Source organism: Rhipicephalus microplus, unplaced genomic scaffold (assembly GCF_043290135.1).
Source record: "Rhipicephalus microplus isolate Deutch F79 unplaced genomic scaffold, USDA_Rmic scaffold_12, whole genome shotgun sequence".
In the NCBI taxonomy this organism is placed as follows: domain Eukaryota; kingdom Metazoa; phylum Arthropoda; class Arachnida; order Ixodida; family Ixodidae; genus Rhipicephalus; species Rhipicephalus microplus.
The window spans coordinates 30,057,214-30,077,893 of record NW_027464585.1 but is presented as its reverse complement, the minus strand read 5'-3'; the positions used below and the strand labels follow the sequence as shown (position 1 = coordinate 30,077,893).

The following is a 20,680-nucleotide window of genomic DNA, read 5'->3' as shown; positions in this document are numbered from 1 at the left end:
AAAGCTGGTTGACATTTTCGGCCGTCTTGAATGCTTAGAATCAAAGTCGGATGTGATAGAGCAGATGAGTGGTGACCTGGCGGCTGTCAGCGACGCTGCAGAACGCTTGATGTCACAGCAGGGCGTCTTGCAATTTCGCCTGGACGACCTAGAGGACAGGTCACGGAGAAGTAACCTGCTCGTTTTTGGCATCCCGGACTCGCGGGAATCGTGGCAAGAAACAGAGGAGAAGACGCTAGCTGCACTATCAAGTGCGACAGGAAAAGCCATTACTGGAAACGATGTCGATCGCGTTCACCGCATAGGCACCTTTTCTAGCTCCAAAACTCGTCCGGTCATCATTAAATTTCGCAGCTTCAAGATGAAGGAAGCGATTCTTTCCGACCGCGCTGTTTTAAAAACTAAAGACATTGCGGTATCGGAAGATTACTCAGTCGCAACTAGGCAGGCTAGAAAGAAACTTGTAGAATTCGGCAAAGGCCAACCCCACTCTCCCAAATTCTAATTGCGCTATAACAAACTAATAATAGATGACCGGTGCTTCATGTACGATACCGTGTCTGACAGCGTAAAAGAAATAAAACGGGCGCCACCGACTGCGCCACTTCCCAATGCCACGTCCGCCGCACCGCTTTTGGCGAGTGCGTCTGCGTTGTCCGGCAGGCCTACCAGCTAGGAACACGCGAGGGGAGCTAGAGCACCGATGCCATGTGTCTCCGTAATTCTAGCAAATACTCGCAGTGTAACAAGCAAACGGGAATCCCTTAACTCTGTCATTAACACCGTTAGCGCAGACATCGTAGCACTCACTGAAACATGGTTGCACACACACATTCATGATAGTGAAATCTTCGACGTGTCCTGTTTTAACATTTATCGCTGCAATCGCACCTTGCGTCAAGGCGGTGGCGTATTACTTGCTGTCAAAAAGTCTTATCCATCTCACTTAATTCACGTTCACACTGATTTAGAATCTGTATGGTCTTGCGTTGACATTGGGCACCGGAAATTTGTTATGGGCGTTTGTTACCGTCCACCTTCATATCCCCCAACGTTTGTGTCTGAACTACACGATGCGCTGAATATTGTTTCTACACGACACCCCACTGCTCCTATATTTCTTATGGGTGATTTTAACTTCCCACATATTTCTTGGTCCTCGGAAACCCCCGTATCCAAACCACCTTCATCTCAAACAACAGAATTTCTCAATCTTTGTTCATTATTTTCTTTTTCCCAGCTCGTTTCTGAACCGGCTAGAACCACGCAAGAGACCGCGAACATACTAGATTTGATATTAACTACGCACGCTAATTTTGCTTCCCCGATTTCATACTTACCCGGTCTGAGCGACCACTCGCTCCTTTCATTTAATATAAACGTTCCACTAAGCAAGGCTACGACCTCAACTAAGCAAATTTGCGACTACTCAAGAGCGGACTTTGAAACTATTAGCAATGAACTAGCTTGCTTTCTGAACATTTGCTTGTTGCATTTTGATACGCCTACCGTTCAAGAAAACTGGAACCTATTTAAAAATAAAGTTCACGAACTAACTGATAAATACATCCCTCTGCGCACAATAAATTCTAACCCGGAGGCGCCTTGGTACAACAAGCAGTTAAACAGGCTGTCTAATCGAAAAAAGCGCTGCTATCGTCTGGCTAAAAAATCCCCGAGTGATTACCGATGCAACGCATACACAACCGCCAACAAAGCATACATTGCAGCAGTAAAACTTGCCAAATCACACTTTCTTCAGCGCACCCTTCCTTCTATGCTTATTAACGACCCTAAAAAGTTTTGGCGTGTGATCACTCCTTCTAAAACGAATAGTATTACATTAACTGGGCAAGATGGTTCCATTATACCCAGTAGCGAATGTTCTTCCCTACTCAATGCAGTTTTTTGCCAGAACTTTGTTGTTTCTTCTAACCCCTCAATACCTGAACTTCAGAACTGTAATTATCTCTCCATGGACCCCATTGTTCCTGACCCAGGTGGTGTAAGTAAAATAATCCAGTCACTGAAACCCTCATCGAGCCCCGGTGTTGACCTTATTAATACGAAGTTCTTAAAAAGTACTGTTGTGTATTCCTCTATTATTTTGTGCAAAATATTCCAGCAGACCCTCGACACGAGCATCCTGCCGGTGGATTGGGAAGTCGGGAAGGTGGTGCCACTCCATAAGTCCGGTAACAAACATACGCCTAACAATTTCCGACCCATATCACTAACAAGCATTCCATGCAAAATTCTCGAACATGTAATTTTTTCCCATCTGGTCAAATTTCTTGAATTTAACTCTTTCTTCTCACCCGCGCAACATGGTTTTCGAAAGAAGTTCTCGTGCGAGACCCAATTGCTTTCATTAACCCACAAGCTACACTTAATTTTAGATTGCCGTTCATCCGCTGATTGTATCTTCCTCGACTTCTCCAAAGCTTTTGACAAAGTGTCTCACAAACTACTCCTTTACAAACTAAGCAAGTTAAATCTAGATCCTAAGTTGTTTGCATGGATTGAGTATTTCCTTTCTAATCGTTTCCAGTTCGTCACAGCCAATAACTATGACTCTTCACCCAGTTCTGTTCATTCCGGCGTTCCCCAGGGCTCTGTCTTGGGACCACTTTTGTTTTTGATATACATTAATGACCTACCTAGCTGTGTTCTCTCTAATATTCACTTGTTTGCAGATGACTGTGTTATTTTTCGAGAAATTAACAACGATAACGACGTTACGGCACTGCAATCGGACATTAATGCAATTTCTAACTGGTGTGAGCAATGGTTAATGGAATTTAATACAACTAAATGCAAAGTCTTACGCATTTCAAGAACAGCCCTTTCGACGGGTTCCTATTACCTTAACAACACACTTCTTGAACCTGTGACGTCGTACCGATACCTGGGAATTCACATAACAACTGATCTTACCTGGTCGCTTCATATTAATACCGTTATTAATAATGCTAATCGCCTGCTTGACTACCTTCGCCGCAACTTCTTTTCTGCACCTACCTCTTTAAAAACACTTTTGTATAAATCATTGGTTCGTTCTAAACTCGAATATGCATCATCCATTTGGCACCCGAGCCATGACTATCTGGTGACATCACTTGAGCTCGTGCAGAACAACGCAGCACGTTTCATTCTCGGTAATTTCACTCGTGCGGCAAGTGTCACGTCCATGAAAAACTTGCTTCAATTACCCCCTCTAACTTCGCGCCGCAAACACTCTCGCCTCTGTCTCTTTCACAAAATTTACTACCACAATTCGCCCCTATTCAGTGAGTTAATTACTCCTCCTTCATATATTTCTTCTCGTATGGATCACCGACACAAAGTAGGAACAATACCATGCAACACCAATGCCTTCTTTCAGTCATTTATTCCTCGGACGTCACAAGATTGGAACCGCCTTCCCGGACTGACCGCCGCAATCGAAGACAACCGTTTCGTGCAGCACTAGCTAACATTGTATGATTAGGGCCCATGTATGTTTGTACTTATCTGCTTACTACTTTTGTTGCTGCTTTTTAGTTTTTTGTATAACCTTGTAACCCACCCCCCTCTGAAATGCCTGTAGGCCTTGAGGGTACAAATAAATAAATAAAAAAAAAGTAAGGTAATGATAATTTACCATAGCACACAATTTAGAACACGTATGACAACTAAGGGGCTCTATGCAGAATCGGCCAAGTTTTGATAACGGAAAGGTGGGATAGTTAGTTAGGGCTCATAATGAAATAAGTCCTAACTAATACTGATACATAATTGAGTCCTGACGCTGCCCCATTCAATTCATCAAGTTTCGCTAAACACGGGATATTCCCGAGCTCTGGCGACACCCTCATATGAACGAGCCAACAGGACGAAAACGTCAAATCCACTTTTCATCATGCTGCGATTCATTGGTTACGATGGAACCAGTCATCGCTGAAGATAGGTGGTCTTTTCAAACCAGGGGCATCTCCTTTCATTTGTTTGTCGTTCAACTTAGTGCAGATGTGCCCCCATGCAATAAAAGTTTTAGAAACTTGTCGTGATGATATTTTTTAGAGGTAGGGGTGTTTAAATTTATTTTCAAGCTTCTAAGGCTTGCACTAAGTCTGTTTTAGAATAATCAGCACGGTGGCTTCTGAGATCAGTACTGGCCAAGCGTCTTTCAACATCGCGACCGCAGCTAAATCTGAGGCCACGTGTCGGTCATTCTAGCGAGGCCACGTGTGAGCGTGTACATTCAAGCGCACTGCTCGGCTGGTGCGCGTCGTCTTTGTTGTCATCATCTGCTAGCACGCAAGCACGTGCATCCGGCTAATTATCTATTTCGCTGAGCAATATACTTTGCTAGTTAGGTCATGACATGCTATGAATAAGCTAATTACGCCATGTCATGGTAAGGCACAGGCAACTACGCCACATCTCAAGAAGACCGTGTTGATGAAGCCATGTCAAGCTAGAACCAGGCTAACTAATACGTGCTGAATAATGAGATAACTAAGCTATGCTAATTACCGCGACGTCAATACTGAGCACGTTAAGTGAATCCATGCTAATTAACTCCATGCTAATTAATTTCCTGTTAATCAGTATTGCGTTTATTAGCTTCATACTGATCAGTACCTTGCTGATTGCGCCCGAGATCATTGCATTTTATTTGAAGCCTTATCAACGAAGGCAAGACACCTCAGTGAAGTGATCAATAAGCCTCAGTCAATTAGTTAAATCAAACATGAGACAGAGGTGATGCAGTCTGCACTTAGAAGCTGATCACGATCATGAGTAGAGGAACAACTTAAAAAGCTGCAAGAAGCTAAGTTATCATACCCTTCTCCATGGCTCCAGCCTTGCACATGTAGTGTAAGCTCACCAAATTATTTTATATGCAAAGAACCTGCCGCTTAGCGTTCACTTCATCAAAGCTTTACAGTCACATTGGCACTGTCACAGCACCGAGTTTAACTCGGGCCTTCTCAGAATCAACGAGTTTGTGTCCGAGTTCACGCGTCAATCAGTTCGACTGACAGACGCCCGTGGTGAACATCGGGTGCGCCCACCACGTTTTCTCTTGCCAAGGAGTAGTACTCACGTCGAGCGGCACATTTTATCTGTCAGCTTTATCGCACAGACTCTGCACACACGCAAGCAGAAATAAAGTGGTGTCACCACGCGGCTACGATGTATCGCATTCAATTTCACCGCGCTCACGACGTTACCAATCACAGCCGTGTTGGATGGATGGATGGATATGGCTGTACCCTTTAGATCGGGCGGCGGCTAGCGCCACCAAGCCGTAACACCTAATGAACCTAAAACTATATTTATTTTTTTTCCTTAAAAAGTGAGTTTGAGGATTCGTACTTTGCAGTGAAGAGTTTAATTTTCACTCGTGTCTTGACTTTAGCCACCAATCAGATAACCTCCTTCTGGTTAAGTCTACCCGCTTAAAGTTTATTTTGCCCTCCCGGTCCCTAAACCCCAGTGCTTTGAAAAACTCTGCGCCATCATCCTGAACTATAGCGTGAAGCCCTTTACAGAACATTATCAAGTGTTCGGCAGTTTCTTCTTCCTCTCCACACGCACTGCATACTGTGTCTACCCCTTCGTATTTGGCCCGATAAGTCTTGGTTCGCAGTACTCCCGTCCTGGCCTCAAACAGTAAAGAACTACACCGAGTATTATCATAAATCCTTTCCTTGGCAATTTCCTGCTTAAAAGTTCGATAGATCTCTAGTGCGGACTTCTTAATCATGCCCATTCTCCACATGTCAGTCTCCGTTTCCTCCACTTTCTTCTTAACCGATAGTTCTTTTTGGTTTGGCCACCTGCTGTTTTCTAAGTATTTACCAGTCAACTTCCTGGTTCGCTTCCTCCATTTTGTATCGACATTCTTCATGTACAAGTAGCTGAAAACCTTCCTAGCCCAACGCTCTTCCCCCATTTCTCTCAATCGTTTCTCAAATTTTATCTTGCTGCTAGCTTCCCTGCCCTCAAATGATGTCCATCCCATATCACCTTGTACTCCCTGATTTGGTGTATTCCCGTGAGCTCCTAAAGCAAGCCTGCCTATTCCACGTTGCTTAATTTCTAATCTTGCTTGAACTTCTGATCTCATGCACAAGACCGCATTGCCGAACGTCAGCCCATGAACCATGACCCCTTTCCATATTCCTCTCACAACATCATACCTATTGTAATTCCACAGTGCCCTATTTTTCATGACTGCTGCATTCCTGTGACCTTTAGTCGTCACGTATATTTCGTGTTCCCTCAGATACTCGGTCCCATTGCTTATCCATACGCCCAGATATTTGTATTTATCTGATATCTCTAGCGTGACCTCCTGTATTCTAAGCTCACTACCTTCGTTGTCATTGAAAATCATGACTGCTGATTTTTTCTTACTGAATCTAAAATCTAACCTATCTCCCTCATTACCGCAGATGTCCATCAATCTCTGCAAATCTTCCTTGTTGTTGGCCATTAGCACTATATCATCTGCGTACATTAATGCTGGTAGTGCCTGATCAATAAGTTTTCCTTGTTTGACTAAAGAGAGGTTGAAGCCCAGTCCACTTCCCTCTAATTTTGCCTCTAATCCTCTAATCTAATCATGAATAATAAGGGTGACAGGGGGCACCCCTGTCTAAGCCCCCGTTTTACCTCTGCAGGCTTGGATACCTGTTTTTCCCACTTTATAACTACCTTGTTACCTTTATAGATACCCTTTAAAAGATTAGTGACTACATGTTCCACGCCTAGTGTGTCCAGTATTCCCCACAATTCCTCTTGAACTACGCTATCGTACGCTCCCTTGATATCCAAAAATGCTAGCCACAGGGGCTTGTGTTCCTTTTCTGCTATTTCGATGCACTGCGTCAGTGAGAACAGATTGTCTTCCAACCTCCTGTGTTTCCGAAACCCATTCTGCAGTTCCCCCAGCAGCCCCTCATCCTCTATCCACGCCTGCAGTCTTTCCTTTATAATTTGCATCACCAGCCTGTAGACCACTGATGTCACTGTTATAGGACGGTAGTTGTTTATGTCAGCTTTTCCCCCATTTCCTTTATAGATCATGCTCATCCTGCTAAGTTTCATCCTGCATGTTGCCTCCATGATGCGAGCGCCCCTGGTGGCCACCTGTCCTTATACATATCTGCAATATTTGATAAAAGCATAACGAGCAGCTCAAGAGTGCTGCGTGTGCACCCTTGCTGCCTTCGAGAGTGGAAATTTCTATGCTGCAGGTGGAACGAAAGAACCTGTCCGAAGGAAAACAAACACCCCCGAACACGCCTGTGGCAAGCGTGACGATGGTTTTGGCGCGAGAACAGAACGACACAGAGACAAGAAGGACACGAAGGGCACGAGGCGCGTGTTCTGTTGGCGAAAACATAGGCAATCACGCTAACGTCGCTGCACTGACAAAATGTTGACTAAGTAGTGACGCGGCCGTGTTCGCACACGGTGTTTCATTGATAACCACCGCAGATGTCCCACATGTGTTTCCAACGCCACGCGCGTTCTTGTAGCCATTTTTATCAACGCTCCTATCACGCACTCCGTACTGTCTTCATGCCGTGGCAACTGCAGAGCAAACTCGGAGCAAACTTGTCTGTCGAAAAGCTCGGGCCATCTTGCATCGCACCCCAGCTGAATTTAAAAATTTGGGGTATCAGCATCGCGATCGAAGAATCTGAAGCGTACACTGTTCCTTTCTCATGACGCGTTGTTGCATGTGGGACGATATCGCAAGCGGGGCGATTTCGCAAGCGGCTACCACATCTACGTATGCCAAATTAGCCAGGAAATTTCAGTGAGTAGCGGCTGTTATTAACGGGGCATGCACCGAAATACGGAGCGATCATTCTATGCTGTGTTTCAGCGCGACCCACCAGTTTCATATATACAGCCCACGCTCTGGTGTCATCTCGTGCTGTCAACGTGACAAGCGTCGCTCGTAATCGCTCCCTCAACCCGCTACCCTGTATATCTAGTACACTGTATCCAAGCGAGTGTGCAGAAAATACTAAGGTGGCCAGCCGTCAGATAGTTGGTGGAGCCTGCAGAATTTCTCGTCGCAGTTTGGCTGGCACAACGATGAGGTAGTTCGCCTGGGCCGGAAAGAACTTCTTGTTTAGCTGGACGTCAATTTTCACGAAAAATTATGCCAATCCTCGCCTCAATGTCTTTTATACAACGGAGGTACTGCCCTGCAGATACTCTGCTAGGCCCCTCAAGTCCATCTCAGGTCGTTGCGATTCGGCGAAGTCGTCGGCACTTGTGGTTCCCAAGAAGAAGTCGTGATTCTGGTTATCCTGTGGCGGTGGCTCAAGGGGGCACGAAACAGACAGTCGGCGTCGGAGTGTTTTCTTCCCGACTTTTAAACGATGCTAACGTAAAAATTTGTCAGTAGTCTCCTTTTATTCTGTGTCTTTGCAATTCAAATGTCCACAGTGAATTTAACATACTGCTGGCTCTGTTTATGCACACAAGCAGATAGTTATACCGCTATAAGACGAGAAAAAAAGGACCCTACGAATTGGCCGGGACTACCCGCGTATCAGCTGCTCTGTCGGTGAACGCCACCTTCAAGGGGCCCCTCATCAGGTCTGATCATTTTGAGCCGACAGGTGCTTTGCATGAACTGGAAGCTTGCAATCACACCTGTCAAGGTTTGCAGCACTACTCGCCGAAAAAGATGTGAAATTTCAAGATGAACGCCGCTTGCCCTTTTTGCAGGGTCGCGAACAAACATGGAAGAGTTGACGAACAACAAGGAATGGTTTTGCGTAGTTATTTGAGCTCTGACATCACTTGCTGTGGTGCATAGCACTGCGAGAATTATTTGAGGCAACATGCGTAATTTGTGTAATTTGTTGCTTGAAATTAAAGAAGAGTGAAAGTTGAGAGGAATAAAACGAACCAGCAGTTTCTGTATGCATTTTATTTCGACTTTTTAACTTTTATTCGCACTCAGATGTGAGACTAATCTGCCTCCGTTTCATACGCACTCGTGTTTTCGCCGTTCATGCGTCACGCCGATGATAGTCCTGAAAACGCGTGGCGCATTCTTGGTGCATCGTCGTTACAGCAGTTACGCTTTGCAATGTCGAGTACTACGGTAAGAATTGAGAACGCAATTGCTTTGAAGGTCTAACTACCATTTATATCAATAAAACGCCTGATTGTTTAACTATTGATCTACTACCTCCTTTTCACTGACGACACTCTACGGTTACGCATTGGTTTGCCATCTTCCCGTGTATTCACAGAAAGACCTTATATTTCCTGCCCACTGCCACTCCATGTCTTCAAGGTGGTTCACTTCCTTTAGTACACAGGACAAATGGCTGTAGAAGCCAACCGTCATATCATCGGCAAAAAACTTCCCTCTCTTCTCCTCACCTCTTCATGCCATTATTCCCCCTCCCCATTTCATACAGACGCTGGGACGTGCTTCCATTTAGGTCCCATAAATAGAGTCTCTCTCTCTCTCCTGAACCTCTGCTCTTCAGCCACTCGTGACATGTGAACTCGTTGACGTAAGATGTCGGGTGCGTACCATGTTTCGGCTGCTTACGGTCATTTTCCGAAATTTGGTTGAACTAGAGGGTTAGTTTGAACCCGATAATGTTCCCAAAGATCAATGTTGGCTGTTAGCATGAATAACAACCTCAAACTGCTCTCGAAAGTGAAACTAGAGGTTAAATGGTGTTCGTATAGGTGCCAATTTGGAAGAGAGACATCTATATAACAATTTATATGCATTTAGCACACATACCGAAAACAGGCATCTATAGGCACTATAAAACACTACAAAAACTTTCTTAAGGCCCAATTCGTGCTCGCATATCAATTGCCACGATAGTAACGCAAGGAACAGAATATGCATTTGTCTCAAATCCAGTCTCTGACCACGCGAGCAGTCTAAGGGGCAGACTAAAGTGGTTCACTGGTGAGCCATGACGTAACTAGCTTGCTGCACTAGTGTCTGCATTGCGACGACGTTCCGTGCTCGTGAAATCGAGATAATTTAGCTTTCTTCAGCTTGACACTGAACTTGAATGATATAGGCAGCGGCTCAAACTTTGGTACCGCTCTGCTCAATGAAGCGCATGACTTCACAGACGCCTTTCCAAAGGTGCGGTTGCCGGTAACTTCTAGGGCTTCTTTTGAACTGAAAGTAATATTTTTGACAGTATGATTTTTATATATGTATAGACATAACAGACCCTCCATCAGCGGGCGCGTAACTTTTTCAGGTTTGAGGGCAGCCAGGGCAACTGAGTTGATTCGATGGCGCAGTGAGGTGGAGAAATTGCGTTGCGTTATTGTTAGTCTGACCTATAGGGACTCCTGCCGCTGGCGCCGCCTCTGCCTTCTGCATTCAAGTTTTTGCTTGAAACCGCTAAGTATTGGGTTAACACGTCATTCCCCTTTAACTTAGACTAACAACGTTATGGTGTCACAAAGGGTATGTCACCATCTATACATCAGCCTCGAAATACCATTGCCTTTGAGCAGCACAAGTAATGGCAGGTGGGCAGGGCGGGTATAAGCACGGGTTTACCACCCCACAGAGTTTATCAGTTTGCATGTTTATATGCACACGAACGAATGCAAACGCATGCATGAATATGCATCAAGAACTTTGCGCCCCCCTGTTAAAGGCAAACTGAAGAGCAAAACGATTTTTTGTGCATTAGTAATGGGCAATTCCAAAATCCTGAAAACAGCCCTCTTACCTCCACACGAAGCTTAGTAAGTCCGAAAAATCAGAGAGGGGACGCCACCTTACGATTTACCGTGCCAAACACCGTGACGCAAGAGATTTTGAAGGTGTCTACTGGATTCTATGTTGCTTCCAATTAATAAAAACGAATGACATTGTAATTTGTGGGTGCCATACACCTATCGTATACGAAATTTGAGATGTTTTCTAGCGAAATACACGAAAGTACCAAGAATACCTCAATCATAAAAAGAAAACTTCAACCTTAATTTTCCCCGCTAGTAATGAATTTACGATAGCGAAACATATGGCATTAAAGATTTCAGGGTGCCAGTCTAAACCGAGTCATTGATTATCTATATGCCTTTTTAAAACACTCTCGCTGCGCTATTGTCGGGCAGGTCTGCCGACGAGTTGGTGGTGGCATCGTCCGAGGCGGTTCCGCACAAGCTGTTCCCGTTCGTGCCCACCTACCACGACCAGTTCCTGCCCAAGGTCCCCGCTGTGGCTGTGCGCAAGGGATTTTTCAACGCCCGCGTGGACCTCCTCACCAGCGTGACCTCTGACGAGGGCTTAACGCCTCTCGTCTGGCCACGGCCTTGGCCGGAACTGTTGTCAGAGAAGCTCGACGACATGGACCTTGACACACTCAAGAGCTCTATGACTCAGGTAAGACGAGAACGGAAGCTCGAGCGAGCTGGTGCGCGTGTACCCTCACGGAAACGCCATACATGGCCCATATATAAGTTATATCTGGCCATATATAAGCATATATGGCAGCATAAGTGGCCACATATAAGCATATATGGCAGCATATGTGGCCACATATAAGCATATATGGATGTATATCTGGCGGAGTCGGTTCATGTATGGGGTTATATACGGCCATATATGACGCGGTTGGCCCATATAAGGGGTCAAATCCGGCCAAATAAGGCACGGCCACACCATATATAACATATCGAGTGGATCCTTATATGTGGAAGTGCTCTCTTATTTGGGATGAACCACGTATATATTTAGCACCGTGATCACACTTTTATGCGAATTGTAATATATAACAATTTGTACACAAAGCTGACCTGCTTATTTTTCATAACAATAGGAGTATTAAATATATATGTTGTTTCTGCCATGCAAAAAAACCGAAACTTCAGGTCAGCTTTGTGTACGTGATAGTTGCAACTCAGTTGAATGCATATATGCATGCATTCGTGTAATTTACTCGTACATTTTTCATGGCATTTAGGTTTGAAACAATAAGTTGCAATTAATACGACGTAAATAATGTATACGAGAGCAGACATGTTTTACGAGGAAGGAATCGTGTCAAGTCACAAAACGTATTGAAGCTTCCGAACCTTGCTATTATTATAGAGCAATCCTATATAGTATTATGTAAAGACAAAATGCATGCAACTTATATTGTTCACATTATGCATTGTTTAAAGTGTCAGCAAGAAATAGTAATTTCAATGCACTTTTAGCTTCCACATCGGTGGACAAAATTTCTGATTATTTGAAAGTTTTGATGGCCATATGCTCCCTTCATATAACAAGATTTCTATTAATCCTGTTGACCCCTCATCTGCGATTGCTTTCAGCAGCCATTTACTATAATTGCATGCGCAGTGCAATGTTTAAGGGAGTATTTTCAAAAACAAAAAGAACTTACGTGAATGCAACTTGCAGGCACTATTATGATTACATTCAAGATGGAAGTGGTACTAATTTATTGCAAAAATACATCTTGCGCTTCCTTTGGCTACGTATAATGTTCCTGGCTGTGCACATTGTAAATTTATCGAAAATTTTATGATTGCACAAGTGAACAATTAATTTAGAGTAATGTTTGCAAGCGTCAAATAAATCTCACGTCATAGACATGTACGTTAAGAAAGGTGCAACTGATTCACACGTGGTACATATTTAATGGACCATGTAATGAAATGCTGAAGCTTTATAGCAACATTTAACGTAGGCTGCCGAATTCACAAAACTTCTATTTTGTGTCGGTGTGTCATTACTTGGTCGAGGTCACTAAAGCACACGTGCCATCATCAGGATTAGCCTAAACATTGCCTTGTGAATACAATTAGTATGACACATTTTGTGCGGGCTGGCGTGATACCTAAGCCAAACTCTACATTATGTAAACAGCCCCTTGCTGTGCAGGCGCGTAACGATTCAAACTGCTTGCGAACATATCCTTTCAACACCAACACGGTAGTGCACTTACTTATAAGATATGTATGCCGGTACATACCCACCAAACTGACAAGCGTACACTCGCGTATAGAGATTCATGGGCACCCGGACACTGGCATTTCATTCAATGTGGCTAGATATTTTCGGACATGTCAGAATGATATGAGTGTCTTATTATTATTATTATTATTATTATTATTATTATTATTATTATTATTATTATTATTATTATTATTATTATTATTATTATTATTATTATTATTATTATTATTATTATTATTATTATTATTATTATTATTATTATTAATGTTGTTGTTGTTGTTGTTGTTGTATTTCGCAAAACGTCCAACAGCAAATCCATATGCTGTCATACTGTGTCGTTATGTAAGTTTTATGAGATCAGTTATCTTGGTGTTCTTTTTGATAGCATGCTGAATTTTTTCTACTTGCATTAAATGTGCTGCCATGCGAGGCCTTCATTCTCTTCCTGTTGGCTCAACATCTCGCGAGGATCCGGTTCTCCGACAGCCTTCTACAAATTGTACACCGCGATATGTCGTCGTCAACTTGAGTACATATGCATATTTGATTTGGAATGGCCCTGCTAAATCCAGCAGTAGCGCCACTCAGTGAGTCTAGAAAAATTTCATAAGCATTTACCCTCATCGTTTCACTAGAATCCTTTCAACACTGCTAGAATATTAAATTTGCCATCAGTTAACGGCTGGCAAAATCGCGCTGAGCTGTTATTTCTTTACAAGCTAGTTCAGGGTGAGATATTCTGCCCTTCTCGGTTGTAATAATTTTGAAACTCCGTGTAAGTTACCGAGAGAGAATCGACCGTTGCATGTACCTGCCAGCTTCTTTCAACACTTTATCCTTTACAGAATACTGAGTCTATCTAACGTCAACTTTCTTAATTCGTTATGTTTTTCATAGTCTACAGTCATTTTCTTTTTGTCAGTGAGGGCTGCCCTGTCCTAACGTAGCTTTGCACATGCACAGATTCTTCCCTTTTCCGTCTTTCAGGAAGCCTTCGGCACGGTTATGTATATTCTACATTATTTTTCAGTCCCATTCCATGAATATCTACTCTTTTATTTGTTGTTTTCATTGTGCGTTGATTTCTTTTTGACTGCTCGTTTTTGCTCTTTTTATTGATTTGCATTTCTGTGGACAGTCTGTAATGAATTGTTTGTTTTTGTTTTATTTTCGCGCGTGCCAGCATGAAAGACCCTATGGTTGTTCTTTGGTAGGTTAAAAAATGATTGATTGATTATTGGTTGATTGAATATTATTATTATCATTATAAATGCTTGCGTAATAAGATGAAAATTCGGCTGAAACGCGTCTTCGTAGCCAGCGTACACGAAGCAGCGATTTCAGCTCCACGGAATGCCTGTCTCAAAGGTCTTGCACGTGCAGCTTTCTGGGCCCGCGGAAGGAAGTTGAAGTCCATTGTCCGGAAAAACTCGCCTGACTGCTAGGTTGCAAGGGGTGCGCACAGTAAAAAAAATACAAAAAAGGGCGCCCATCGAATGGGTGGACAATTCGGAGAAAGTTGTTCGAAGGAGCGCACGTAGGCACCGTGAAGCCCTGCCGTGGCTTACACCAGTCTGTCGACAGAGCAGGAAAGAGAGTGCCGCGGCCCATTTCAAGTAACGACAAAGAAAATAGTTTGCGCAAACATTCAGTCGTATGGTAATAACATTGCGTCAATAATAGTTAAAAAATGAAACCTCGTTCGCCAATAAGCTCAGGAAAATTTAGTTCTAGTGAAAAGTGCGTAAATCATTGATCTCAAGGAGTAATGGAGTGTCTATTGCAATATTCATTGTCAAGCCTGCGTGCACTGTATCCGTCCGCGTCATTGTTGTTTTTTTTTGCTCGCCGGAGTCATGGGTGCCATGCTGATCGAGTTTGTTAGTTTTCATTCCTTTTGCTCTTATTTCGTGTTCAACTACTGCTCCAATTTACACAAGATAATCGCGCAGCTCTCGGGAATCTTCTTCGCTGTACGTGGCGAAATTGTGGACGGACGTGGAAGTGTTTTTGTGTGCGTGTGCGTCTGTACGCTGCTGGATTGGCGATCGTCAACTTTTCGTGCGAGAAGAAAATGGATACCCACGCTTGCGGGCAAGCGTTCCTTCAAAACTTCTTCCTAAAGCAGTACGAATGGACGTGGTGGCTTTAAGGTGTGAACAGGTTATCAGGATTAACAGGCTCCTTGAAAGACAATTCTCGGTTAAATGTTAAGGTAAGTTCATCATCTTCATTACCTTCGCACGTTGTTCATAAATATTATGATAACTCGAAAACATACCACATTGCATGCTTGCTGAGTAAATAACTTTACGTTAATCGTGGTTACGTCATTAGGCTGTTTTGTTTAAGCATTATGACAACACTTTCTTTTTTTTTCACTTGATCCAGACAGTGCTCTATTTAATCAAAAAATCTACGTCAGGAAAATGTTGGTTTCGTGCCATTGTACTTTTCATAAATATAATGATGTAAATATACTTGTGTTGTACTTTTCTCATTTTAACGCTTGAGGAAAAACCAAGGATAAATTACAACTTGCGCAATTACAAATGAAAAAGAGTTGCATATCTCCAACTCCAAGGGTGTCATGAGATTTATGAGCCCACGTTTGAATTTGTCTTGCGTTTAAATTTATCTTTCTTCGTCTACGTTCCACTTGTTTTTATATTTACGTGTGTTTTGATAAGGACACACAGTTAAAATTTTGTTGCTAGTTTGATTCTTCAAAACAGGATCAATGTCACGGATCAAAATGGGAAAACTTAAGAATAGCCCGTAATTTCGTTTCCGCCATCTACAATCAGGGTGATATAAGTGTAAATTTGACTGGAATGCGTACATCACAGGCGACATTATCGTTACTGATATCGTAACATCACGTGGTTATCTTGAGGAACTGCGCATACCCGCATACATAGTTACACAAAATAATGTGATGTCACGTTTTAATCCGTGAGCACTGTAGATATTTTTACGCAAGCCGACAAATAAACTGGTATGATGCATTAGGGCTTGCTACTATGTGAAAAAACTGAGGGACCGTTAAGCTCCGTTTTTCACAGTTGAACGTGATAGCAGTATCGATCCTGTTTCTTGTGCGTAATTCAATCACTTAGTGTGTACTCTTTATTGCATGATGCTACTTGAACAAATTTAATTCTGGAATAGTACTGCGTAATTGAGAAGGTTGAAAGTGTCTCAATGAAGGTTTCGCACATGGCTGCATTTTGTGTAAAAAAACGGGTAACACAGTTTATAGAACAAGAAATATTACGTAATTACTGAGTTGCGCGAAAAAATTAAAATACAAAAGAACACACCTAGATGCAGCACACACTGACAACTGAAACATTGTTGGAGAAAACAGACATACGTATATATGCGGTTACGAGAACACGTGCGGTGAAAGAAAAGAATTAGATGAGCAGACAGATAGTATAAATGATGCGCTTCCAGGAAAGCTACCTCAGTAGCAAGCAACATAAGTGAGAGTTACGTGACACATGAATCCCCAGCTTTGTTTATGAAATACGCCTCTCCGATTTCCCGCGCTATACCGTGTCACTGAATCTAGCTTTAACTACCGTATTCCAAACAAGGGCGCGCAGCCACACTCTCTACAATATGATGATTGGTTAGAGAATGGTTGTTAATTCCTTTAGAGAAGCTTTGTGATCTACAATTATATAAATAAATTCTAAATAATACTTCCCACATGACAGCGCAGTGCCGTCATCCACACGATGTCCACACTGTAAAAGAAAATGATCAGATGTCTGCTCATCTAATCATTTTTTCCCACCTCACGTGTTGTCGTAATCGCATACATATGTCTGTTTTCTCCAATGAAGTTTCAGTTGTTAGTGTGCGCTGTGTCCAGGTGTCTTCCTTTCACACTTCAAATTTTTTCGCGCAAATAAGTTAAAATGAAGTACCAACTCGCCCAGCACAACGTGCTTCTCAATATAATGTGTGTAAAATGTTTTAGAACTTTATGCACCCACTACGCAGTCGTGAGGGAATACGTGCAGTAACCAGTGTGCCTTTTGTAATGGTTGGCTCTTTTTGGACCGCGAAGTCACGTTGGTAATAACGTGTTGTGATGCTTGATGACAATGCACGCTTGTATCATGCAATATAGCTGCGATATTAAATGTTGTGTTGTGAAACCTGTATGCAGGATACATGTATTTGTTAAGCATGACAGTTATTTACCTTGCATTTACAACAAGAGGAAGTTATTAATGCTTTATTTCCGAGCAGAAGCAAAGCTGTGCGGTAGAGCACTTGCATGCCATGCAAATTACCTGCATGATTTCGATCATCACTCATATCCGAAAATTTATAATATTTGTTTTATTTGCATTCTCTCAATTTTCGATCATTGACAAGACGATTTTTCACGGAAAGCCATCGATGCCTACACCGGAATTTTTGCAGAATGACCTCTTTACCACTGTTACGTTAATGATGCATTATTGGCAAAATGGAAAGTGGATTACGTTTACAAAGTGCATTTTTAGTGTCTCGTTGGCAAGAAATATTGTTAAATGCCTCCGTTCCCACGTGCACAGAGACCTATAGACACCAGTTTCAGCAGTCGTTCTATAGGTCATTAGTCACAATACTTGTACATAACAAGCTTGCATACCAATCACTTTCGACCGAACTCCTTAAAAGTTGATTATCAATTCATTTAAGTTATTCAATGCACACGCAGTTCATACGGTCAATAGCAAGTCAATATTTCGTTTTGACTGACTATGGACGCTCCATTGACACACGAGAAAAGTTTTAAACATAACACACTGTGAAAGATATCTTTAGGAAACTCAAATTGGGTTCTTTTATGCTACTTATTTTTGTCAAGTCGGAATCGATAAAGCGGAATATTTACTTGCACCGTACTATGTCTCAGACCGCGCTGACCATAGGTTCAGGATAAGAATAATCGCATGCAAGACTGATGTGTTTCAAAATGATTTTTTACCCAAAAAAATTACAAGATGGAACCAGCTGCCTTCTAGCATTGCCTCTACACTCCCAAATATTTGTTTTATTTCATGTTAGAATTGTTACGATTTATATGTTAGAACATGTTCCGATTTATATATGAATTTCTCTTGCAGATTGTGATTCAGAAGACTTTGATTATTTGTTTGGCTATGTATTTTTTGTATACTACTTTTCGTAAATGCTCCCTCAATGTAATGCCAATTGCTGCTGTGGGTAATGAAATAAATAGATAAATAAAAAAGTGTCGATAAGTAAGCAATATATTTAAGCACAAAGAATGTATCTCTTCAGGAAAAGTGGACTAAAAGTGACATGTGCCATCCACAAGCTTTAAATATGATGCCAAGTTACATTCTAGCAAATAGTTGTTGAGAATAACTTGAGATATATTGAGGATAACTTAATTGAACAAGAATGTTCAGGGGGTATGTACTGCCTTTGTTTTGGAGATGATAGTGAGTGCATGCAGACCTTTCAACAAACAGGTATATTTCTACCTGAACAATGATTTGAGCAGCTATATTTTTTGCCGGTGACACAAGCTGAACCAATATAGATGAATCATTTGAATGGCTTTATATAAAGGTATCCATATAAGGCCATACATGAAAGCATACATATAAGACCTTATATTGATGCTTCTATACATAGCCATATATGGCCATATACAGCAACACCCATATATGGGGATATAAGGCCCATATATGGCTATATCAGGATTTGGAAATCAGGTTATATACGGCCCATATATGGGGATTCCATATATGGGCCAGATATGCCCAATTCCTGATGTAGCCATATATGGGGATTTTTATATAAGTCCATATATAGGATTTTTGTAAGGGTAATCATGGCTGATGCACACGGGACGATGACGAAAAAAAATAGCAACACAGGGGCTCATCACTCGCAACTCTTATAATAATATATATATATATATATATATATATATATATATATATATATATATATATATATATATATATATATATATATATATATATATATTATATTATATATATATACGGGTGCCTCAGTCATCTTTAGCCAGAGTTTAAAAATCTGCCAATCTGCCGACACCCACAATTACGACGCGACCAAACGCATGTTTTTGATCGTTGCCTTGGAGTCAGACTATTTATTGTGCTCTATAATATCGTTTAATAGATCTCTTTTATTTACTAATCTTTACAGGATCGTGTGCACTGGCGCGTGGCCGGATTTATCAAGTGGTATTTTTTTTTATTTCGCGGCCAATTGTAGTCAGCAGAAACACACTGATAGTTAACAAATTTAAAGTTCAAAGCTGTCTTATTGAACTTTTTGCAAACCAGTATAAAACTTTCTCATTGAGATTTTTATTCGTCTTTGTTCCTTCAAAAGTCATTAATTACAGAGATTCAATTAAGCAATATTTTAGAACACAAAAATAGTCTGACTAGCCCCATTCAACGGTCAGCAAAATTCATTTGGTCACGTCGTAACTGCGTGTGTCAGCATATTTTTAAACTCTGGCTAAAGGCAGCTGTACTCTAAGCCGCAAAGGAGCAAAAAGGAAGCAAAATGGGAGTTAGTGCTGCATTTCCTCCGTGCAACCAACAGTTAGTCCGCAGAGGGATTATGTGCAGGACGAGGGTACCGTGTGCAAACAGAGGAAGGGATTATCAGACAGTGCGGAGCAACGTTTTTTTATTGGGGTCAGTGTGCCCTACGGCATCAGTTAAATAAAAAGAAAAAGTTTTGTTTCCTTTATAAAGGCCAAGAGTGGTCGATGCAGTGTATCAACGTTTACTCCCGTGGAAATTGCCGGCGCCGTGGCGGCGTCGAAGGGATGGTCAGCATGCGCGTAAACAAGTAGTTCCCTAAAGAAATGAGCTGGTAACAGGTTGAATTAGTGTAAATGGTTGTGAGATGTACGGCAACTACGTCAGGAGCAAAGCAATATTTTTTAATTTTTGTATTTATAAATACTGCAATCCCTGATAGGGATTTTAGCAGGTGGGTTACAGTGCATAAAAAGGATACATGATTTACAACAACTGTGCAATTCAACACAGATGAAATGGCTCTTCTTCTCGGGTACAAAAAGTTGTTACAAAAACAGAGGATTGGTATACAATGCTAATTAAGGTGGGACTCAAACAAACTTAGTGAAGGCTGTAGAACTTGTGAATTCTGAAGTTTATTCCAATCGGAAATAGTTCTGGGAAAGAAGGAATACTTATAACAGTTAGTACGTGTGCGATGGGGGGTGGCTGTTAGTTGGTGTCTTTGTCTGGTCGCGTACCCAGCTGAAAATGAAATCACATCTGAAAAATCTATTTTATAATGCCCCTTGATTATTTGATAGAAACACTTCAGTCGCGATAAAAGATTCCTGTGTGCTAACGACGGTAAGTCGGCTCGTCGTAGAAGTTCGGTAACAGAAGTGCGCCCAAATTTGTTAAATATGTAGCGCGCAGCCTTCTTTTGTACGTTTTCCAGCCTGCTGGTGTTTGTCTTTGTGTATGGATCCCAGATAACGACGCAATATTCTAATGCTGGGCGAACTACTGATTTGTACGCAAGTAAACGAACATTAGGAGTGGAAAGTTTCAGCGCTCGTCTAAGAAAGAAAAGCTTTCTATTCGCGGCAGCAATCACAAAATCAATGTGCTTATTCCAATTAAGTTT

The 20,680-nt window shown here is 42.0% G+C and overlaps 1 protein-coding gene across 1 annotated transcript in view; it reads left to right on the top strand.

Moving 5' to 3' along the window:
- The window catches only part of LOC119166712 (acetylcholinesterase), a 338,783-nt gene that overhangs the window by 206,700 nt on the left and 111,403 nt on the right, over window positions 1–20,680 (top strand). Inside the window, exon 5 of the mRNA XM_037418035.2 lies at window positions 11,140–11,407. Within this exon, the coding sequence (XP_037273932.2) occupies window positions 11,140–11,407 (268 nt within the window). The remainder of the gene's footprint in view (window positions 1–11,139; window positions 11,408–20,680) is intronic.